Source organism: Gopherus evgoodei, chromosome 16 (assembly GCF_007399415.2).
Source record: "Gopherus evgoodei ecotype Sinaloan lineage chromosome 16, rGopEvg1_v1.p, whole genome shotgun sequence".
Taxonomy (NCBI): Eukaryota; Metazoa; Chordata; order Testudines; family Testudinidae; genus Gopherus; species Gopherus evgoodei.
Genome location: NC_044337.1, coordinates 18,679,495 through 18,704,384, shown reverse-complemented (window position 1 = coordinate 18,704,384; position 24,890 = coordinate 18,679,495). Strand labels below are relative to the sequence as shown.

At 43.2% G+C, this 24,890-nt stretch overlaps 1 protein-coding gene across 2 annotated transcripts in view; it reads right to left on the bottom strand.

The window, feature by feature from the left end:
- Nucleotides 1-24,890, bottom strand: part of COL5A1 (collagen type V alpha 1 chain) — a 243,899-nt gene that overhangs the window by 134,286 nt on the left and 84,723 nt on the right. For both annotated transcript variants that reach the window (XM_030535663.1, XM_030535661.1), the window contains exon 5: nt 2,940-3,071. In XM_030535663.1, the coding sequence (XP_030391523.1) occupies nt 2,940-3,071 (132 nt within the window). The remainder of the gene's footprint in view (nt 1-2,939; nt 3,072-24,890) is intronic.

Genomic DNA, 24,890 nt, shown 5'->3' with positions numbered 1-24,890 from the left:
CAGCTGCTTCTGAGGCAGAAGTTAGCAGCTGTTTAACAAGTAATTTAATTTAAGTTTTGGGGGAATTTAAAGAGGTGGAATGAATTTACCCAAACTGGAATTTGGCCAGTACACCAGAGTTAACACTCATGCTGAAAAGTACGTAGGGATTTTCTATAACTCAAAGTAGTTCAGAACCTCCTGTTCTGTGTCATGAATTCAGATGGGGAAAAAGCGACTTGAGACAAATGAGCTCTTAAAGATGCAATGTTTCTGTTTTCATGCATATATCTGTAGTAATAGAGAGTAAGCAGCCTGCAGTAGAAATGACTTCTAAAATACGACAGTTTCAGAGTTTTCCATTAGGCATCGGCCATTTTAAAAAACGAACTACAAACAAGGCTTTTTGTTACAGTTGGGTGAGACAAATTCCTAACCCAGTACACTGATTTTATTGGTATTTAAAGGCCATTCATGGAACAGCTATTCTTGTATAAAATTTCATAGAGTAACATAACCCTTCCAAGACGAGCCCTTTGCAGCTAGTTTTGATTGGTGAGAAACTGGATCAAAAAATAGCTTTATTTCCCTACCTCCTCCCAGATTTTAACCACAGTGGATTTTATTTGCTTGTACTTATTTATTGTTTCCACTTCTTTCGAGCACATTAATTGTAAAAAAAGAAATAAGCCTTTATGTTTCTCTAGACAGAAGCAGGGTATTGAGGGTGATCTAATGTCCATGGAAGCCAATGGAAAGATTTCTATTGGCTTCAATGTGAGCTGGATCAGACAAAGGTATGTGACTAAACCAAGGGTTTTGTACATGCACACGAACATGAGTGAGGCTGAGATTTTCAAAAATGATTCTGGGTGCCAAACTTGAAACACCTTCAAAGAGCCTAATTTTCAGAGGGTAGATGCCAGCAGTATCTGGAAATCAGCTCCTTTAAGATGTATCAAGACCCCTCTTCCCCCCCCCAAAAAAAGAATATAAGAGGAATCCATAGTCACTAGTCACTATTGAAAATCTTGGTCTAACCCAGGGGTGGGCAAACAACCGTCCGGGGGCCACATCTGGCCCTTGAGCTCCAGCCTGGGAGCAGGGTCGGGGTCTTGCCACTCTCCGTGCAGCTCCCAGAAGCAGGGGCATGTCCCACCTCCGGCTCCTAAGCGAAGGGGCAGCCAAGGAGCTCTGCACATTGCCTCCACCCCAAGTGCCACCCCCGTAAATCCCATTGGCCAGAAACTGTGACCAATGGGAGCTGCAGGGGCAGTGCCTACGGACAGGGCAGTGCACAGAGTCACCTGGCCGCGCCTCCATGTAGGAGCTGGAGGGGAGACATGTCGCTGCTTCTGGGAGCTGCTTGAGATAAGCACCACCTGGAGCCTGCACCCCTAACCTGCTCCTGCACCCCTGCCCCAGACCTGATCCCCTCTCACCTTCTGAACCCCTCAGTCCCAGCCTGGAGCACCCTCCTGCAACCCCAACCCCAACCTCATCCCCAGCCCCACCCCAGAGCCTGCATATATAGCCAGAGCCCTCACCCCCTCCCACAGCCCTACCCCCAATTTTGTGAGCTTTCACGGCACAACATACAATTTCTATATCCAGATGTGGCCCTCAGGCCAAAAAGTTTGCCCACCCCTAGTCTAACCCTTTCTAGTAATTCTCTTAACTAGGCACAGCTGAGTGTTTATCCAAGAAATCATGAGATAATTATAGGTCTGCCTAGAACATTTTGGTCAAAATGAAATTTCAACCAAAAACAAAAGAACAAAACTGAGATTTCTTTTTCCATGGTTTTTGACCACCCCTAATAGCTGACGTTTCAAAAATCAATTGATCTTATTAAAACTGTTGACTTGAAACATCTGTTGGCATTTAGAAAGTGATGTATGTATATTATTATATTCAGTTGCAATAGTTAGTAAGGGTCCAATTTTTAAACTTGCACTGCTACACGTAGGGTAACCCACTCTGCTTCCTATGGGCACCTGAGCACTCAAATACTCGGGGTTTGTCTACATGGCGATTTAGTGCAGTGAGCCAGGGTGTAAATCTATAGCATACAAGCTTTTAGTGCATGGTAGCATAATTCACCTGACCAGTTACCTTGCAAGCTAGCTAATGTGCTGTAGATTCACACCAGGAGTTCAATATCACCGTGTAGACAAGCCCTCATTTCACACTCTGGGAAAACAAGGTGCAGAAAAATGAAGTGATACACTGAAAGTCACACAGCGAATCAGCAACAAAGCTGGGATTAAAATCCACAATTCCTGAGATCTAACCCTGTACCTTATCCACTAAAATCACGCTGACGTTGTGGTTTTAGAAGTTGTTCTGAGCACTTACATATAGCATTGGATGCCTTGTCTTGTAAAAGGGATTCAACCTCTTAAAGAAAAAAATTATCAAAGTTACAAGGCCAGAAAGTTGACCTACCTTGCCAGGGTTTCAACTTCCATGCTCCACGATCCCTTTCACTGGGCTATTATGCAGCAGATTTTTGCAACCACAGGGGGTGGGGAAAGCAATTCAAGACAAGCCAGTGACTTATTGAAAGACTCACAGAAAAACTAAACAGAAGTTAAATAAGAAACAGTGCATACGTGCTATCTCAGTTAATAGCCACAGTGCATTTGCTTATTTACGGCTAGTATGCTCCCCAATTATTATTAATTTCCCTTGCAGTTGTCACTGGAACCCTTTGCTTGCTTTTCATTACTCTTACATTTCCTAGTTTCCTTATCATTTCTTCCCTCTTTGATCATGACTGCTTCTGCCTTGACCACTGTTGGCTTGTGTTCCTCCTTCTTCTCCTGAACTAATTCCCCCTACAGAGGGTGATGCATTGGTACCCATCCTGGGTGCCCCTCCTAGGGGGGATAACTTGTGGACCATAAAGCAGTTAGGTTTCATGCATACACAAGTAGATGTTCTTCCTTTCTACTTACATATTCATCTTGGTTCGGGTCCTGAGACTGGGGAGTGTCAGGAATGGCTGTGTCACAGTCAGGGCTGTAGTGTTCACAATAATCATGGGCTGCCCTGGGGTCTGCCACGATCAGGAGCTGCTGGATGTCCCCCTGGGGGAATAAAAACAAGAAAGATGTCCCACATCAATCAAAGAGTCAGAGGTTAAGATGAGAAGGTGCTATTGGATCAAATAGTCTGTATAGTACAGGCCACCACCACCACCCACACAGTAACCCAACAATCAAAATTATATTGACATATTACAGCCCTCAGGAGGCTAAACTACCGTGTGCCATAGGCAGATAACAGGAGGGCCCTTGCAGTGGCAGGGAATTACGTGAGATATACCCAGATAATCCTAGCAAGTAACCCACACGCCATACAGAAGAGGAAGGCAAAAAACAAAATGGCCAAGCAAATCTGACCAGGAGGAAAATTCCTTCCCAATCCTGAATAAGGTGACCAGAGAGACCCTGAGCATGTGAGCAGGGCCCACTAGCAAAGCACCAGAGGAAGAGAATTCCCATCCAGTGCCCCATGTTCAGTTGTGGCCATCTCTGATGCTTCTGAGGAAGGAGACAGAAAATCTCAGAATATACCGAGGGGAAAAAATCCCTTCTTGACTCCTACAGGTGACCAGCTGAAGCATGAGACAACAAAGACACATGTAGTCATAGACTGAAGTCTGCACTCAGTCCTTATGCAGACAAAAGACCCAACAATGGACCAAGAAATTAGAGAAGGAAGAGTTCTGTTAGGCTGTCTAGTCTCCCCCACTCAAGTAAGGTAGGATTGTTCAGGAACTTGGTCTGAGATAAGCCAGCCAGCAAAACCCATTATCCTTGGGTGCACATTGAGTATCTGCTTTAGCCCTCACTGGTAACAAGGGTGTGAAGTGACTGTGCTTCACTTGTTATTCCCAGGTGCATTATCACAAGCAGATATTGCAGCTAGAGAGAGGTCACCGCCTCGGCATCTCCTGGACAGCCTCATCCCTTTCCCTGCCAGTTTGGTGCTGCTGACAGCCCTTGACAATGACGTCCACAAGACAGGTACCATACAGACAAGAGACATGCAAGCTGCCCTGTCAAAGGGCTCCCCGTGCCTTGGACGAGGCGTGTCGTAGGTAAATGACCTCCTTCGCAACCCAGTTTGGATCTAAACACATCGCTCATCCAGCTGGACTTGTGAGTCATCCATGGATTTCTAAACAGACTGCCATGTATTTCCAGTCTATTTCTATTTTATCACTGCTCCATTAGGAACAGAAACACCGACATCCGAAAAAAACGTCACAAGAAAGACATGGTCTGTTTGAAATCAGGCACCTTGCAGGTTTGTTAGGAATCATGCCTGCTTTAAGGACCATTCAGCCCATAATGAACCTGGAACACAATATCCATAGGCTAAAAATGAGCTCAAAACATGACTTACTTTTATAAAGAGCCACAGTTTTACTTTGAAACACAGAGCAAGAGTTTAATCAATAGACAGATGCTTTGCTACTCAGATGATTAGAACTGATTTTTTTTTTACATTACAGAAAGGGGGGTTATTTAATAGCAGAAAACATTGTTCAAGCTGCAGAAAAAGACAGCCTTTCCAAAAACAAACCTGGGCGGATGATGCAGTCCTGTAATGGGAACCAGAAGTCTGGGACGGAGTCTAGCCAGGATGTCTGAAAACCCCTAGGAAAACTGGAACATGTTTTTAAACACCGGGGGCCAGATCTGCTTTTGTGAATGCAGACTGAACCCTCTGCGTTCCCAGGAGTAGCTGTGCCAGAGGAGGAACGCAAACCCGCCGAGGAAACACAGGTAATGACAACCACACGCACATACGCACACTCTGCAGCCACCATAGGGCTCCTCCAGAAGGACACAGATTAAATTTCTGGCAGGGCTCCACAGGAGAGGAGCCAACAGAGAGCTCTCTGGGAGATATGCTGATTCTACACATCTGCTGGCTAGTCAAGCCCCACCTTACCCTAATTTGACATTGCCCCAGGCCTGCAGCCCCATCCCTGCAGCCCCATCCCCCTGACTTTTCAGCAAAGGGGGAACAGATCCATTTCTGCATCTCTCCTCATCAGAGTGTGCGAGCAGCTCTCAAACGCTCACACGCATATCCTCATTTACATTTTTCATCACTCGTAACCTTTCTTCTGATCAAACCTTTTCTTAAAAATAATGAATATTTTTGTTTATCAACCATATTTCCTTAATTTTTAATGAGAAAATATACATACGGTTTTCCAAACTGAATTTTTCCACCCCACCTCCTACTCAGTCTCTCACTTGCCCCCCTCTTATTCCCCACCCCCTTCTATTTTGGCGAATAAATGTTTGAAGTGTTCTGCTGTTTTGCCAGAATGTTGGGGTTTGGTTTGCCCTCCTTTTTCAGAGGCAAACACTGTCACCCGTTTTCATCCAGCTCTATTCATAACATTACTGTCAGGCAGGGAATATTATCCCCATTTTACTGATGGGAAACTGAGGCACTGAATGAGCAGTCGGTTAGCCAAGGTTACACAGGGAGTCAGTGGCAGAGCCAAGAACAAAAGCCACGTCTCCTGCTTCCCACTCCAGTGCCTTAACCACAAAACCTCCCTCTCTGCCTCCCTTTTCAGTCACAGCGGAAACTGGGGAAGCTCCCCTCCCACACTGAATCAGGCCCATAAACAACCATTCATTTATTTTTTTAATCCTTTTGCGCTTCATTCAGCTTGGCTGTTACAACTGGTTCCCGGCACTGCCATAAGGCTTTGGGTTTGGGTTTCTAACATTGCCCGGGTAAGTTTATATAAATAAATTATTATTGATTGTTGTTAATAATAAACCAGCAACAAATCCCAGACTTGATGTTCTTCTAGGAGAGGCAGGGAAGGAAAGTTGAAAGCTATTCCTTTCTGATAAGCATGGATTTACACCTCAGCGGGGGCTGACAGTTCAAGTCACTTATAGAATACAGGCTAAATTCTCTTCCCCTAGAGACAGATAAAGCAAAGGAGGTAACCTCAGCAGGGTTTGCCAGCTAAGTACAGTCCAGTAAGTTAAGCAGAGCAGAGGTTGTTAAGGCTTTTAGTCTGAGTGGCATAGGAATGCTGAGCTAAGTATGGAGAGGAACCCTGGCTAATATCCTCAGCTGTTTTTCCGCAACCAAAGGGAGGTTTAAAGTCATTTCTTTAGTCTGACGAATCAAGGGGATCTGCTGCCAGTTTTCCTGTAGATGCATTAATGGGCCAAAGTCAAAAATGAATCTAAGCTGATGTAACTTGCACCTTCTTTGAGTCCCCTCAGCACATAATGCACAGATCAGACTCCTCTGAAGTTGGACTCAGGTTCATTGTCTAAGGGAATCTCTGAGTCTAGACTGGTGTAATTAACACACTGAAGGGGCCAGAAGGAGGTGTCAGCTTTGCCAACCTAAATGTCTTTAGAATTCACTGTGTCTGTTCCTCCTCAAACCCAATCATCTTTGCCCAGTTCTCACTTTTCTCTTGTTGTTGGTACTGGATCCTGCTCCCAGCTCTGCTGACCTCTCCTCCGTGATCTTATTTTTTGGTCCAATGGCAGTAGCGTTCAACTGTGTGAAGCCAGCAGGAAAATCCCTGTGACAATATTCTGGGAGGCATCGGAGTGCTGAGACACTAACCAGACCTCAAGTGCAGCAGGATGGGCTGAACAGCCCACTTGTGGGGAAGGGGAGAGAGTCCCAAGGGGTTCTTAGGTATCTCATCTTTCTCTCTGCTTTGCAGGTGAGAACTGCAAGGCTTTAATGGAGCCCCTCACGTTCACACTCATAAAAGGCAGACAGAACTAAAACCTTGTTAGCAGGAATCCCAGTCAATTGACCTCATCCCGCAGTGCCAAACAATAAAATGAACTAATTTAGCCTGTAATAAAAAAGTAGCTGGGTTTCACAAAAGGTACACACAGCTCAGCTGTCAGGAGCCCTGTTTCTTTGATTTAAGAAGCTGACTTTAAGGGGAGCAAGCCGTGCTGGGAGACTCAGAGGCCCTCTGTGTCCTCTCAGGTGTGTTGCTGCTAAGCAGCAAGCCAGCTCTGCTCCCATTCCGCTCGCTGCTCTGAAGAGTCAATTTGTTTGGCTTGTTCTGATTGCACAGAATATCCAAACCTCTTCTCTTTCCATGTCAGTATCCACTTTCTTCAACAGGAGCAGTGATAAAGAAGATGCCACAGGTTAACTTTGGCTGCCTAGCCTAAAACTCTTCTGCAGGATGTGTAACTTACACTTGTGCTGGAATGCTGCTAAAGGGGTAACGATGGGTAAAAAAAATTCAAAAATGACTTAGGAGCCAAACTGCTACTTTCAAAAGTGACTTAGGCACATAGCAGCTTAAATCTCAGTGAAAGTCAGTGGGACTTAGGCCCCTCTGGGCAATATTTACAAAAGTATTCAGGCCCTAAAGATGGAGATAGGTGCTACTGGGATTATCAAAAGCCTCTATGCAGGTTAGACACCTTATTCCCATTGAAAGACAGGGGTACTTTTGTAAATCCTATTAGGCTTCTCTTTGCATCTTTAGGCACTTGAAAATCTCTGAAAATCTGCCCATAAGTGACAATTAAAAAATGAGTCCTAAATGATTTAGGTGATTTTGAAAGCTGTATCCGAGAGCAGTAATATGTGAAAATCCCAATCTAATCACAACAGTGAAGTAAGTGCTAAATATAGCGGTGAAAAGTGCCACCTGGCACCACTGGCATTCTTTATTTCTGCACTAAACAGGGACAGCATTGGTAGCCACAGTGCCCATACCACTGCATGGTATAGGTGAGGGAATAGCTCAGTGGTTTGAGCATTGACCTGATAAACCCAGGGTTGTAAGTTCAATCCTTGAGGGGGCCATTTGGCTGTAGTTGGGGATTGGTCCTGCTTTAAGCAGGAGGTTGGACTAAATGACCTCCTAAGGGCCTTTCCAACCCTGATAATCTATGATTCTACCACCCCCTCAATGTCCTGGAAAGAAGGCTAGTTCTAGGGATTTAAAAGTAACTCAGTCTCCAGGGTTCTTTCATCTTTGATGAGATTTCCAACAAGGATGCCAGTTACCACCAACTGCAGCTGTATCTTTTCTGGCATCGTTTCTTCTTTGCTATGAAATGGATTGACTGCACCAAACTTAAGACCCAATAGCAGTCATGGTGAAAGACATTTATTTTCACAGTTTTGACAAAATTTTGAATTTGAAGAGGAAAAAAGGGTCAACTTCAAGTCCCATTTTCCAACCAGCTGAAGAACTGGTTGGAAGAAAATTGAAACATTGATGATATTTTGATAGAAATTTCAAGTTCACCAAAAAAGTAGAACAGAATTTCAATGAAAAAAAGAGCTATGAAAATTATATATATATATATATATATATATATATATATATTTAAAAACTTACTCTACCTGAGTCCCACCCTGAAGGTCTGACCAATATGGATCTATGGATCTGTTTGACATTTATTGTATAATACCCACGTATGCTTGGGTGACTCATGTATGGATTAGTTCCCATCATGCAGCTCCCAGACAATGCTGGAAAATGTTAAAACATCTTTTTTGGATCATTTTCTATGCTCATCTTACATGTGTGCAGAAATATCACATCACTCCCAATGACATCAACAGCAGCACTTTGGAGAAATCTCTGGGGTTCAACAAAAACAGCTGAAGAGAATAACACGAGTGACTTCATTTGGAATGGCTGTCCGTGTCATAAATACTACACTTCTTTGGGACTCTCACTGCAATTCATTATTAATTAACAGGACTGTTGTTTTAGTGCATTACCACAACAGTTTTAGTGACTCCAAGGTCAATAAAAAAAATATTGCTTGAAGTGGTTTTTTTTAGACTCCCATATTTAAGTTAAGCTTCTCTGAATAACCACAGAGCTAAGAAGCATAATGACTTTTTCTTAAATAATCTGAAAAGGAATTAGAAGAATCTTAGATTTTATTTTTTTTTTATTAATTATTATTATTATTATTATAGGAAAACAAATTACTTTTGTAAATTCAGCCCAAGTCAGAGGGCTACAGACTGGTAGTGGATCAATGTGTTTCCATGATTAAGTGAATGCTTTGAAAACCCAGTTACTAGAGATTCTCTTTAAACCTTAATCCATGTCTCATGGATTCCCTGCCAGCCCTCTGATGTTCCACTTGATAAAACATGTCATTAGCACAGGTTTATGGATAGTGATTCCCTCTGCCTGGAAATAACAGCTGTGAGAATTCAAGGGCTGTGAGTGGTTACAAGTATCACTCCCATCAGAGTTAAACTGACAGCCAACAAGTCAATGCAGGAGGAAACCGGCAGCTTGTTTCCTAGCAAGATCTCAGTTGAGTCTCCTTTTATCAATTTGAAATTCCGTGGGAATAATTCTGATGTCTAAGCACCTGATTTGCAGGTGCAGTAAGATGCCATATTTAGTCACAGGTGAGGCATATGTGTGGATAACAAGAACACCCTGAATGATGGTTGTGTCACCCAAGAGTTTTGGATCTAAATCCTCCAGTTCCAGGGCATAAGCAAAACTCTGATTAATGGGATTAGGAAGAAACGATTCTTGTGGGCAGGATATTCCATAACTGCCTTCCTCAGGACTTCTTGCATCTTTCTCCAATTCAGCTGGTACTGGCAATTGTTGGCAGCAGGTAGATGAGCCATTTGCCACTCTATGGACATTCCTGCACTGCACAGTCATCTAAATAACCTAAGCTGAGCCATAGATCAATGAGAGTACAAAAACGAAAGCCAGTGTATGAAAAACCAGCCCTGAAAACTTGGTGAGTCATAAGCGGCCATGAGTGAACTTCAAAAAGCTCGGAGATTTGGATAAACAGAACCCAGATGTTTGCATGCTTATCTGAACAAACTGGATGAAACGGCTTTATCCTGAGCTCTCGGTTATTCCCCCTTTCCCAGCTGGCTGGGTGTACCCCAAAAATGGCCTCCCTTCTGGCCTTTCAGTACTAAAATAAGAAACTATTCTCCGCCCCTTTTCTCTTGTAAGAACCATGTCAAGGCATTTCCAATGGGGATACATGGGCTAGTTTGACTAGAATCATAACGGCATCAAATGGAACCTTTCTTTGAAGTCTGTAATTGGTGGGGATAGCTCTATTTTAAACACCTTTCCTCTCTTCCCATTGCCTCTGCAGTGCCAAGCTGCAGCTCGACGTAGAAGGGGAAAAAACATGCGAAACCCAGTCCTCATTAGATTTCCAACCTAATTTTGTATCCCTATTTTGAACCACCACCACTGCCCCCACCACTCATTAGCTCTGACCCTACGCTTGCCTTACATTAACACTGTTATGACCTGGTCAAACAAGGAGCCCTTTAGCGACAACTAAACTACACATCCTTTGACTCCCAGGTTCTTTTCTTCCTTCCTATTTTGTAATCCCAGAGAACAGCCCACTGGCCTATGACAGTGGGATCTACTAATTCCTGGCTACTTCAGGTTGTGGTTTCTTGAGTCTTCAGCAAAACAGGAAAACCCATCTTTTCCCCTCCCATGGAAGATTCCACTCCACCCCCAACTCACAGATTCTTCTCCCCCTTGCCAGCTATGAAACCACAGTTGCATCATGAGCAGCCTCCTCTTCCTGCCAAAGTTTCCCCAAGCTTAGGGGTGGAGTTGTTCTTATTTTTGTGCAAGGAGGTGTTTGAATTCTTCATAACTCCACCCCTCCATACCTGTCTGCTTGTCTCACACCACCACTCTTCTCCATCAACCATGCCAGCCTCATCTGCCTATTGGTTAGCGTCTCACACCAACATCTTCACACCTTCCTCCATGGTGCTCCTTATGCATGGAATGCCCTACCTCATCCTCCAGGCCTCTACCCTCCTCTCCTTCAGATCACTCCTCAAGACCCAACTCTGCTGTGAGGTCTATAAGAAAACAGCGAATTTAGGCCAGTTAAATTGGAGGCTCAGATGAGGATACTTAGCACTTGGTCTATCGATAGCTGCTGTAAGCATTGGATGGTATCCCACTCCTCCCACCCGTCAAGGCCCATTTGTCACCTGAGACAGCAAGCTCTTCAAGACAGGGTCTGTGTCATCTTACATGTTTGTGCAATGCCCAGCATGTTAGGGCCTTGATTCCAATTGGGACCTGTGTGTGATACTATAAACATAAATTATAATCATAATAGCAATTGACTGGTTTATTGGCATCAAAGGACAAGCAACTATTTTCTGAGAAGAAGAGGCTTGTTCCATTTCTAGGAATCCCCTCTTGGGAAACCTCTCCTCTTGCCAAGAGCCTAATGTGGGACATGCTGTGTGACAAGGACTCAAGATGAGGGACAGAAGGAAATCATTAGTACAGCAACCATGCAGATTGACACGGGGCTAATTTCTTCAAGCTAAGCAGAATTTTCTGCAATCTCAATTTTCATAACAACATTTTTGATTGACAGTGAATAACGTACAATCAGCAGTTCAATCAAGCCAAAGTCCCAGCTCTGGACACCCTCAGAACTTGAAGGAGCTTGAATCTGAAGTCAGAGTTTAAAGCTAGGGCTTGATTTAAACAGCACAGCAGAGTTCATTCCAAGCACCTCTTTCATGCACGGTACAGAAAATATTCATCTGCATTATGGATTATTTATACAATGGCGCTCTGCAGACTATTAAAGGGCCCATCCACCTCTCCAAAAAAGTTTGGACAAAAAATGTGTTGCCTTTCCAAACAGTTGAGTTTGTCAAACTCATTCATCGTTCCCAATTCCTTTCCTGAGATCCTAATCAAATCCTAGCCCCACAGAGCCCAAATCTGCCTCTAACCATAGGCAGAGCACCTATCCAAACTTTTGAGTCACCCCTCCACTCTGTTTTCCACCCCCCAACCACAGGGGGAGGGATAGCTAAGTGGTTTGAGCATTGGCCTGCTAAACCCAGGGTTGGTTGTGAGTTCAATCCTAGAGGAGGCCACTTAGGGATCTGGGGCAAAAATCAGAACTTGGTCCTGCTAGTGAAGGCAGGGGGCTGGACTCAATGACCTTTCAAGGTCTCTTCCAGTTCTAGGAGAAAGGTATATCTCAAATTATTATTATAACCATCATCACATGACAATACTCAGCTCATCTATTGAGATTTTCATCTGTAGGTCTCAAATCACTTTAGAAAACAAGGGAAGTATCCTCATTTTACAGAGGCCTAGAAAGATGAAATGACTTGACTGGGTTCAAAGAGCAAGTCATTGGCAGAGTCAAGAATTAAACAAGTCTCCCAGTTCCCAATCCAAGACCCAATCCACTGTATGACAATGCTACCAAGCTACGCTCTTTCCAACTTAATTGAGCTCATCCTCAAAGCAGTTGGCTTGTTATATGCATCTGCTTTTCTTGACAACAAGTCGTCCAACAGCATCCTTGGAAGCAACAAGGTAGAAGGGTCCTTAACAAAATGCTTTCGTTTTCCCAAGCCCAGCCTCAATGGTGAAAATCTTTTCAAATCCTCAGACTATTTAGGGTATTTTAAAAATGATAATTGGTCTCCGTCCTCCTCACTCTGGTTCTCGTTCTGGATCCAAGAAGCTTAAGTTTCCTCTGATGCCAAAGCTGATTCGTCTCCCAGGCACTTTGTCTAATTGAAACTTTCATCCTTTCAAGAAGAGACGTCTAATCACCAGTTTAAAGATCCTGAAAAGCTCTGGGGCTGTTTTATGTATTGAGGCAATGGTACTTAAACTTGTTCGACCCTGAACTTCACTGGCTGTTGAAGGGATGAAGTGTTTAGATGCAAGGTTATGCATATTATGTTTAATCAGTGGCTGCCATTATAATGCATTAATAAACGTTACTTACAGTGGGCAACTTGTCTTTCCAGGTCAACAAGCAGTGTCTAGGGCCGGGAGGACATTTATTGTTCAGAAATTTACCAAACCAGTGGAAGAACCCAGGTGATGCAGATTAACGAGCTATTTTGCTTGATTAAGATTCAGGAATTTAAAGGGGAGCAGGGTGGAGGAAAAAGTCTTTAAGAAACATACTGCTTAGAAAACAGATAGTGCTGGCAGGACTACAAGCTGCATCTTGTTTCTCTGCTGTGCCAGACAGTCAACATTTCTCTCTGGCCCTATACACAATAGATCAATTTTCTTATCATTCCCCAATGGTTCAGCTTCACTGCTGGAAGGGCTGATATAGACAAAATACTGGCACTCACTGGTTTATTAGATACTGTGTCTTATAGCTAGAACTGGCAAAATTCAATTTTTTAAAAATAACTTTGATGGATAGTATCAATGCTTATTTTTAAGCATTTTTTTATTTGTATTGATTTAAACTTTTACTGTTCTGAGAAAGAATGGGGGGAATCAAACAATAATTATTTAATGACAGTAGATGTTGAGATTCAAAACAATACAACTTTGTAAACATTAAAACACAAATTGTCAACATCACATCAAAACAGACAAAGTTAATGTCCTTAAATCGTACTCCTAAGTTCCCAAGTAACAGTTTACTTACTTTGCCTATCTGTAAATTTTGATTATTACTGATGGAAATAGTTTTTGGGGGTTTGTGCGTGTATGGTGAAATTGAGGTTTACTAGCATTTACTGATGAAAATTTAATCCATCCAAGTCTACTCATAATCCTGATCTGAACCAGTGAGTGAACGTGATGCTTAAAATGCTGAATACAATCTGGAGGCCTGTCTACAGCAGTGGCCCCATCATTGCTACTTCTAATGGGGTTGACATGTGGGTAACAATGATGGGAAACGTTTGGCTACAGTAGAGCTCAGTGTAGATGTGATGCCCATTGGTTCAGCCAACACGGCAGATCTCCAGAGTTAAAAGCATGATCTACTAGAACTTGAGGTAAGGCGTTGTATTTGGTGGCTGGAAAAGCTTATATCCTCTGTGGATCATCAGAGAGAGTGACGCAAAATACACCCCAGTGAGTAACACAAACACCTCCAAAAGCAACGTGAGTAGGAGCACTGACAGTGTTAGAGCAGTCGTGCTGCTCCCAGCGCCCACAAGCATGGAGCTATGCATCCATAGAGAACACTGTCTGCTTATCAAATGACCCAGCCTACTAAACTGGGAACTATTTTAACAGCAATGTCAATAGAGTCTAAAAAGGGTAAGAAGACCCCAGTAGGACAGCCTAGGAAAAGCAATTCCACATCCTCAGGAGCGGCGCCAGGGTTTTTGGCGCCCTAGGCGGGGGTCCTTCAGTGCTCCCGGTCGTTGGTGGCAATTCTGCAGCAGGAGAGTCCTTCCACGCTCACGGTCTTCGGGGCACTTCGGCGGCGAGTCCCAGAGCGAGTGAAGGACCCGCCGCAGAATTGTCATCGAAGACCTGGAGCGCGGAAGGCCCCCTGCCGCCGAATTGCCGCCGAGGGCAGCAAAATGCTGCCCCCCCCCGCAAATCCTGGTGCCCTACTAAATGGAAGCGCCGGCCCTGCACGTCCTCCAGGCAAATGACAAATATAATATTAAATGGGATGAATGTCATGCTTTAAATTAACTCCATCAGCAGTTCATATAATGCCCAGTCTGAGGGGCATGTGGTTTATTGATACGAAGAGGAAATGCACATATTTTATATATTCGTGTGCACGCACACACACAAAAAAAGTTACAGCAACAGCAGAAACATTACAATATCACTAGTGTATGCTGTAGCACTTTGGAATGATATGGAAAAAGAACTTCAAAATTTGCACTAAGATCCCTCCTCTTTCAAGCTATATGCTCCACTTCTAACCTAGCTTGCATCTAAACCTATGCTTTCTCAAGTGCAAACACTTTAATATGGACTTTCCTGCATTCTTGATCTTTCGTGCAACATTATAACCCTCTTGCTGGAATAGGACTTTGCTCTCAGAACACAGCAGCAGCCAAAGCAGAAAGGACTGCAAAAAGGAAAAGCCAGCCCAACATGAAGGTGTAAAGCAATAAAAAATTATTATGGAAGTACCCGAAAGAGAGCGAGTGAGAGAGCTCCTTAAATCAACAACCAGCACTGCACAATGTGCTCAGACACCTGATTCCCATGGCCATTTTTATATATTTATTTTAAACAAACCCTAATCCATCTTCTGGACTTTTATGAAAACAATGGGTTAAGCACATGGAAGGTATGTTTCTATCAACAACTTCAACTCACAGCTCTACAGTGTAAAGTAAGATCAGCAGCAGCCAGGACTGCATTACTAAGCTTGACAAAAAGCTGCTTTGTATTCCCTTAGTTCTCCATCACTGGGCCAATGGCTGTGGTAAAACAGGCAAAGAAAATTACAAGTGGTTTCTCTATAGCTATTTCACATACAGGAAAAAATTAATGCCTCGCAGCTCTGCTTTTTTAAAAAAAATTTTCTAAGGCTTCACCCCCCTCTCTCCCAGTAAAGGAAGGATTTTACTCTCAAATTTCATTTTTCCTATTGCAAAATCTCTTTACATCTGCAAATTCAGCATTTTGAAAACATTTGTCAGGAGGTCTGTGTGCTGGGCACATATCTGAAAACCCCCAAGAGATTAGAAACATATGGGAAGAACACAGAATCCAAACCACAGGTTTTTATTAAGAGGCATGATTTTTAGTTCAAATTTCATCAAATTCAAGTAAATATTTTCTTCTTCAGCTGGCAACTTTACTTCATGTTAGCCTCAAAAGACAGTTAAGAGATATTTGTGAGTGCCCATGTCTGAGAGAGAGAAAGAGAGTGTGATAAGCAAGTACACACTAGAAAATTGCTAATGGGATATGGTGACCCCTGTCATAGGTGCAGCAGGTAGAACCACTTATTAAGGTTACTCAACACTTTCCATTATAAGGCCCTGTTTTCAGTTGCTTATAATGTCACTAAACTTTAACCATTTAGGTTGAAATTTTCCATGTCAAGTATCTGCTTCAAGCCGATGATTTTTTGGAGACTCCACATTGTGAGTGAGCATGCTCCATCCCCTCACAGTTCCTACATGTGGCCAGACAATGGAAAAGAATAGTATGTGTTCATGTCATCAAAGACTGCAACATACACACCAGCAGGCCAAATTAGAGTTCCAAAGGCAACCTTAACTCTGCAACTTCCTAACATTTTAGTGCTTGAATGTGCCACCTTAATGTCCTTTTACCATAGATATTTCACATTTGTGCATAATGCATGTAGCTAGAGACACAGAGTTATGTTGATTTTCATCAGCTGAGGATCTGGTACATGAGTCCAATGAATTCTGAGGATGGTCCGGAGTTTTGCAAAAGCCATTCAATGCAATGCAGGATTTGGGCCCATAGTTACATACAAAGGTATGCATACAGATTAGTAACAGAGAACTGCCAGAGTGGATCAGCCCAATGGTCCATCTTATATCATATATTACTTGCAATCGACACAAGATCCAGAATGATTCAGATGAAGATGCAAGAAAACCCTCATTGGCCAGTTCTGTAATAGTGCTCTGCTGCTGACAAGAAAGTCAATCCAAGTAAAGACAGCTAACCAAGGGCGCTTGTGCAGTGTAGGAACAGTGCATAAATCTTTCACAGGAGAACCCAAGGTCACAGGTGGAAATGAATTATACAGGCATTTACTCGCATCAATTGGAGACACCCTTAGGACTGTTGTCAGTTTTGCTGTAGAAAAATCAATACAACTGCCTCAATACTTACAGCATTCTCTATACTTCCCTTAGGGCAAAACTGACCTGTGTTACACGTCCATGCGGTGCCCCCTTATGCTTAGGTTACCCATGGCACGGATCACAGCACCAAGGCGACGACAGGGCTTAGCAGGGCTACTTCTCCCCATGCCCAAGCAGCTGGACAGCCAGGGAGAGAGAGAAGAGCCTTAACTATTTCCACTGCAACCTGTAAGCCAGCTGCATTTGGGGCTGGCACAGATTACAGAGCAAGAAGGAGGCAATCTGGTCCCGGGTCTGCTGCCCCTTATTCAGAGTGTCTAGCTTTTAGGTTCTAATTAGAATTCTGCAAGTCTTGCAGGAACATTACTTAGTTATCTAAGGCAACTGGCAAGTTTTTAAGAGTGACTACCTGTGGAGATCTTTCTCGATTCTCTTGGAAATGGATCATTGTGCTCCAGAGTCCCAGAAACTCAAAAACAAGAGAAAGTCAAGGCCATCTGTGAAAAGCTCACACTTTCATTTTAAGTTATATTTTAAACAAATTATTTGTGAGGTTTCTCTCAAAACCAGCGGTTTTCAGCTTTTTTTTATTTTAAGCTCCCAATTAAAAAAAAAAGATTCAACACCTGCCAGGAACAACTCTACAGCAAGAAACCAGTGTGCATCAGCCAGCACTCAGGAGCAACCCTACCACAACAAACAAACCCATGCATAGCAACCCAACAGACTGAAGAAACTCTACAAAAACAAGTTAGCATGTGTAACACAGAACCTTTGAGTTCTCAGGACCAAACCTACAACAAGTCAATGTGTGCAAAAGAGAATTGCATAGCACAAATCAATATGCGTACTACAGAGGAGAATACAGCAAGAAAGAAGATACCAGATAAGACCTTATAGACCGAGTGTGGGAGGGTTGTTTTGGGCTAAAATACTCTCAGGAACTCCCCTTTAAATGTAGCCATGTGTAAAAACAAAACAATATTGGGAGTTGTACAGAATTTACTTGACAGCCCCATGGAAACTGCTGGATAATCCTATCACAGAGCACTGGTTTCAGTTCAGCCTTGGACCTAAGAGGGACTTGAACGTCAAAAGGGAGAACACTGGCAGCATTACTGCTGTCACAACACGTGACATAGGAGCAACAGCAAAGGTTTCCAAAGGATAGTAGTCAACCTCTAGACTAGACTCCAACCAGGACTCTGTGTCATTTGCACGACCATTTTTAAAGAAGGGATTTAACTCCAAACCCTGAGACCCCTTGAAAGCATGATGTGGTCCTACCAAGTTCCAAACATCACCTTCTAGCCAAGGGACCATCACTGGCTGCCAGAGCAACCTTTTCCTTGAGTAGAACTGAAGCTACTCCTGTTATAGACATGATACCAGGGCAGGGAAACAAAGCTCAGAGAGTTACCATCATTCAGAAAAGCAACCGGGATGTGGGTTGCCCATAGGAAGCCAAACACACACTGGAGCCTTTAGAGATTCCTAGTTAAATAATAATAATAATAATAGGTTCTCAACCCAGGAAAGCATCGCTATTCAAGAAGGGTGCTTAAGCAGGTGCTTATGGTTCAACACAGGCTTAAATGCTTTCCTGAATCAAGGTCTTAAGCCTTATCTCATGCCTTGTCTCTTCCTGTGGAGACCACCACCTGTCAAGCAAAGGTATCTCAGCATGTTTACAGAGCATTAGCACATTTCCCCGAGAGCAGAGTGCAAGTTTCCCACTGGAATGTCAAGGATACTTCATGTCCAAGGAGACTGAACCTAATCTAGCTTGAGTATAGTTACAGCAAGTGCTTTCACAGGACAGAATGACAGCACTCCAACCCTGCTCCGGATCCTTTGCCTGGAATGCTGGACCCTCTAACTGTTTCATGTCGGCAAGATGAGCTGACAGCCTCAAGGTCAGTTCCACATCCTTGGCAGGTTGGATTCCCCACTTCATCCAATCCCTGTCTGAGGTTGCAAATATCCTTTGCCAGACTCTTCCCTAACATGCACGGTGACTTGCTTGCTGCGAGCACCGTGGTATCTAGGGAACGGATGAAGCACCATCCTGTCATCTTGTATCTCTCAGGCGCAGGCACTTCCCTGTGTCTCAGATGGACAGCCCAGAGGATCAGATTCCTCAGGCTAACCACAGGGCAAATATGGCACAACAGGCACAACTGCAGAGCATGTTGCCTCACTTCTGATCTGGAGGAAACCCCTGTAAAAATGAGAGGATAATTTGGTTTCCCTATTTAAAAATTTGATTAAAGCTAATGTTTAACAAAAATTATATGGTACATAGATTGAGAAAAGAGTGTCTGTACATCTGGGTACTGTGCTTAGATTATCCACAAATACAGAGTTTGTTTTTAAAAGTCATATGATACATATGGTGCATAATCAGCAATAACCCAAATTTAGGTGAATAAATTTAAGAATGCGGTTTAGATATTAGCATCCAAGTATTCGGGTATAATACTCATGAGAAGCTGTACAGGGATTTGGTTGTGGAAAGCAAAACATATCAATGAGTTGAGATTGTCCCTCAGTAATTGAGAATTAGGATAGGTTGTCCATTTAGGAAATACAATCTATCAGGGAAGTCTTTCAGTTATTTTCCTTACTGCACTTCTCATCAGCACTCCAGCTCATCCCTCCTGGTATTGCCGATGTCTAGTGATGTGTTCTATGTAGATGTCCCTCAAACATCTGATGGCATCCTATTGCATTTACTCCTTGCCCTCTATGCCAGGATGGCCAGCCATAGTGACATCAGTCAGTGCTGGATGTGATGGTTGGATGTCCACCTGCTGACAGGGCACAGGACTAATATCTCTAAGCCTATTTCACACGGGCTGCTAAACATGCTTCAGATGATAACAACTTTCAGTTCATACTGAAACAGGCCAGATTTAAAACTACCTAGAGGAGAAACACTTACCTGTCCCTTCACCAGTATCCCAAACCAGGTTCTAATTTTCCACATGAGATTTGTCTCACTCACTGCTGACACAATGCCAAGCCAGAAAATCTGCTTCTGGTATCGCACTCCCTCCATCCCCACAATGCACTAAACCAAGTCCGCTTGTATCTTGGTTATAGTGAGACCCTCTGGCCAAGTGGCAAGGGACAACAACCACCCAATCAAAAGGCAATAGCCAAACTCCAGGGAGAATCCATTCCTTTTCCAAGATCCACACAGATCCATTCTCATCTCCTCTGACCAGTTGGGATCCATTCCCAGGTGATGCTCACCTGTTCAAAAGAGAGCATGCAAACCTCTTTCCATGATGAATACTTTCCCTGAGAAAAGAAAATGGCTTAGCTGTCTCTCTTCAATGCAGAAATGGCCAGGAAACATGCTCAAGAGGGGAACTGTGCCTCAGCTCATCTAGCATGAGTTACCGAAGCCCCATGGAGCTGTTGTGTGGGATGGAAAATCTGATGTAGACTGTCCCAGGACACAGACCTGGCTGGAAGAACCAGCTCCTTTCCTGGTTGATTTTCAAGCTGCAGGCTTGGCAAAGCTCTTCTTTCTATTTCTGGAGAAAAAAAACTGGCTGAAGGAAACCCTTCCATAAGTGATTCTGAGTTTTCTCTAGCGGTACCAAACCTCCCATGAATGTGACACAGAACCTGGCTGTTCAGAAGCTTTATTTTCTGTTATGGCTGAAAAGCAGGAAGCCTGGTTCTGAAAAGAGCTGGGATCACAAGTGATCAGACTCTGCAGACAGGGCCGGATGGGCAAAACTGCACGCACGTGGGTGTGCCTGATGCCAGGTGATCTGAAAAATGCAAGATGCAAGCATCATAAACAGACTAGATCCTTTATAGGCCTGATATTTTTATGTTCCCTTTGCATCAAATCTTGACTAATTAATTGATTCTTTCATGTCTTGGACCATCCATGTATAATCAAATCCTGGACCTTTTGCCAGAATGGGTAGCAGTAGCAAAACTGTTATGACACAGCATCTTTTTGCTGTGAGGTGCCCTATCACCACACACACCTTTAGAACAGCTACCTGGTTTTGGTGTTGCACGGAAGTTCAAGGGGACACCTTACCAAAGAAGTGATCCAGAATCCCAGCCAGATATATACAATATCACACTATCAACACCCAAGTTTTTACACGGTCTGTGCGTACCAAAAAAACCAACATAAGGGGTACTTTACTAGAGGTGTTCAGCACTGTGACAAAGGAAAAAGCATCCATCAGAACAAAGATACATTTTTTAAAGCATTTTTCATTTCACAAGTGCCTTGGCCAGTTCTCGTTCCCACAACAGTTTGAAGCAGAAGAGCAGACGCACCCCGAGATTGGTGGTTCTCATGGCAGCTCAGCCTTAACACACCATTCTTTAGAGTTTTCCAGGCCTGAGAGGACTGGATAAACATCCAGATGTCTATGTGCATCATCAATCAAATGCTCAGAGATCTGTCCCTTACAGGCCACACAATCTCATAGGAAACTCGCAGAACACAGCATGACATGCACCCATAGCACTAACATACATGCACTTCTTTGTACATCTGTACATAATCTGTCTCTTATAGCACATCAGCATCAGCCATCATCATGGCCAGCAGCAGCATCCAGGTGACCTCAACTGCCTTTGTTTATCAGAGAGAATGAATTATCTAACTCATCACAATAGACTTCTAGTCGTCCTTGGCTTTCCAACCACCAGTTTTTCTAAAAGACCGCACAGCAGTTTGTAGAACTGATTTTTGCCCTCAAGCTTTTCATTTTGTGACTTCAAATCAAAAGCCTTCTATTATGTCATATTCTGCATACACAAATTATAGCATGTGCCTCTATAAATAGTGGCCTCATAGTCACTGTATGTTCAGCCGTCGTTGTCTTAAGCTATGACCCCGACATAACCTTTTGACACCACCACCACATATATTTCTCTGGATAGGTTGTAAATGTTTATTCTGTAACAATATAAATCTGGAGCGAACTTTCTAAATGACTCTTTAAAGATGCCTTGAAACTGGATTTTGAAGTTCACAGAAAGTGTAATGAACACAATCCATCTAGGTGTTTATAGAACTAGATAAGAATAACAATTTATAACAAATCATTTATTTAAGGAATTCAAGATCCCTCTTGGCAGTTTATGCACCTTAGGTCATGGTTTTCTTTTTTTAGGTTATTAGCTATTCAAAATTATTTATTTGCAAAATAATCTATGTGAATAATTATTGTTCAGTAGCTTGCTTGCAAACAGTTCTTTGTAAATATTTGACATTCTGAGCTGTTTTGATGCACATGGTATGTTCCTGTTCCCTGACTGGATAATCTAATCAGATTACAGTTACAAATACTTGCCAGTAACAAATTTGAAAAAAAAAATCTAACTATATTTTGCAATATTTGCCAAAAGATCACTGTTTCCACAAAAATTCCTGCTTGTTTATGAGAGCATTTATAGACAGTGAACACAGGAAGGGCATTAATACCATTACAGGCAGCAAGGGAAAACATTCAAAATCATATTCACAGACGATTTCTTAGGATTTCATCAAGCTCATAAATATGTAATAAACCAGAGTATAAATCTTTGCTTCATAAGCACTGAACTTCTGTCACATTGAACCAAAGACTGATTTATGATAGAGAAAAAACGAGCAACAAAAACAACCCAGACATCAGCACTGCTGCAGCAAGGGCACTGGCAAGCTGCAGTGCCCCTCCACATTCCTCTCAGCCAAGTCTTCCCTGCCAAAGAAGGTGTTTTTTGACAGTGACGTAGGTAATGTACATTAATTATTGCACAGTGATATCCCAGTGGATACAAGGCACAAGTAGTTTTCACCTCACTGTAACTAAGTGAGGTCTAAAGTCCCCCTCACCTTCCCGGAGTGATCTCGTATAGCTACTCTGCAGGAAAAATTTCACAGCCTGGTCTCCTCTAGGATTTTATAGTGAGATCGCTAGATTGCGTCATCTCACTGTCAACACACCTTTCGGGGGCAGCGAAGGCAATACCTTCATATCTGAAGCGGAGTGTGTTCTTCTTCAGCCACTGCCACAACCCATACATGTGCTTCTTAAGCAGCAAATCGGCAAACATCAACCTTTTCAGGGTTCAGACATTTCTAAAAACTCCTCGAACCGCTTGGGTCTCCAAAACTGGATAGGAAATCTCACAGGCTACCTGTCGGATGAGATTTTCCAGTATTTGCTGCTTCTGGTCAAGTCAAAAAATCCCATGAGGAAACCAACCCTTCTGATGGCATCTGGGCGCTTCTTTACCCACTTCCAATGGGAGTCTGAAAATTAATGGGATGTCAGTCCTTGTGAAACGGAGGCAGTTTTTCTGGAAATAGACCCCATCACCTCTCCCGTGCTTCAGTTTCTAAATCCACTAAAAGGGGACTAATGCATTTTATTCATCTTGGCAAAGTACTCTGAGATTCTTTGACAGGGGATGGACCACTTGACGAATGCCTGGGCTGTTCATTCCCTCTGAAGCATCCAGCATTAGTCACTGTCACAAGACAGGTTACTGGGCTAGGTGGACCTTTGGTCTGACCCAGTCGGGCCAGAAATGGTTTCATTAACCACTGGCTAGGCCGGTGATCACTTGTGACTACTGCAACCACTGTGATTACTAAAGTACTACACAAATGCATTCATCCCTAGTAATAGCTTGTCCTCCAGACTATTTTTCTCCTCTTTTGTCCGTACATTCACCTGTTGTGGACTATCCAAATTGTAGACTGTGTGTGCTCTCTGGGACAGACAGTGTCTTTGTGATAGTTTTCGCTACCACAATATTATCACATTGAGAAGCAATCTTACTACATAAAGTTACTTATTATACACAATTGCTGTCAGATATGTGGGATTTTTGTTTTCCTCTCCAGGAGGGGCATGGAAAACGAGAGGGGAGCCTCCCACTCATCAGGAAACAGGCACCCCAAGGCAGCACTCACATGAAGCAGCAATAAGAGTTCTGAAGTGCAGCAACTCCGGCCCTGATATCCCAGATCAGCTGCTAATTGCTTTGTTCTTCCAATGAGCCCCACCTCCCCCTGGACTAGCTGCAAGTCAGTGTTGTTGGGGCAACGGCTGCATGGGCGGGTTTACCTACAAAAACGTGCATTCACAATAGTTGAAGAGAAATTAACTGATAGTCTGCACATTTGTGGCAGACGTTTACATAAAAGGAGGACTGTCTCTGTTTGACCTTCTACTGTCCAACTTCTAACTAACAAAAAAACAAAACAAAAAACAGGCCTTTGAGAAATAAATGGCACAAAATGAATGGATATCTTTGTCTGTTATGATTTGTCCGTACTTTAACTAGTGGTTAATAGAACAGAGAGGAAGAGAGGGAAAGAGGAAAAGATGGAACAATAGCCAATGCTAAAACCACATCCTTGTTTCATGTCTATCACAGACAGTATCAATCTACAGCTCACTGATTAAAGGTTTATATTAGCTGGCTTTTCATTTGTAAATGTTTCTTTGGAGGGAGAAGACATCCCTACACACACACACCTCTTTTCTATGTTAGTTTTATCCCACTCTAATGCTTGATTGTCAACATATCCGTTATTTCACATATCTGTCTAAAGGCCAGAAAGGATCGGTGGAATCGTCTCATCAGATCTGCTGCATAACACAGGCCAGAGGACTCCACCTAGCAACTCCTTCATCCAGACCAACAACATGTGGGTGAACTAAAGATACCTTTTAAAAATGACATCTGATCTTGAGGTAAAGACTCTGGGAAACAGGGACTCCACCACATCCTCTGGTAATCTGTTCCAGTAATTAATTTCATTAAGAAATAATTGTCCTTAACTCAGCACTGGCTTGCATTACTTCATCCCTGACCTTCCCCAAAACTCCACTTCCTGGTTCTCTCTGCATAGATCCAACCAGTGCCTAATGAATGACAAATGCATCCACAAGTGTCACAATGGGAGCTGCTGGCTGCTAAGCCCTAAAGTTTGGCCCTTATTTAGGTGCCTGGATGGGAACCGAACTCTTCTGTAAATCCGGCCCAAATTTTGGGTGCTGAGCCCTTGCAAATCCAGCCCCACATCTTCCCAGATCCGTTTACCACAGGGGTTCTGAAACTGGGGGTCGGGACTGCTCATAGAGACTGCTATTGTATCAGGGCCTTGAAGGAGCCATGCAAGGTGGAGGAATATTCTTGGGTGCTGCACTGTCGTCTCTTCATGCCCCACCATCTAGTCCTCAAATGGATTAATATGAGTTAGCATGTAAAGCCAACTCAATCAGTAGCCCCTGTGACTGTCAAACCCTTCA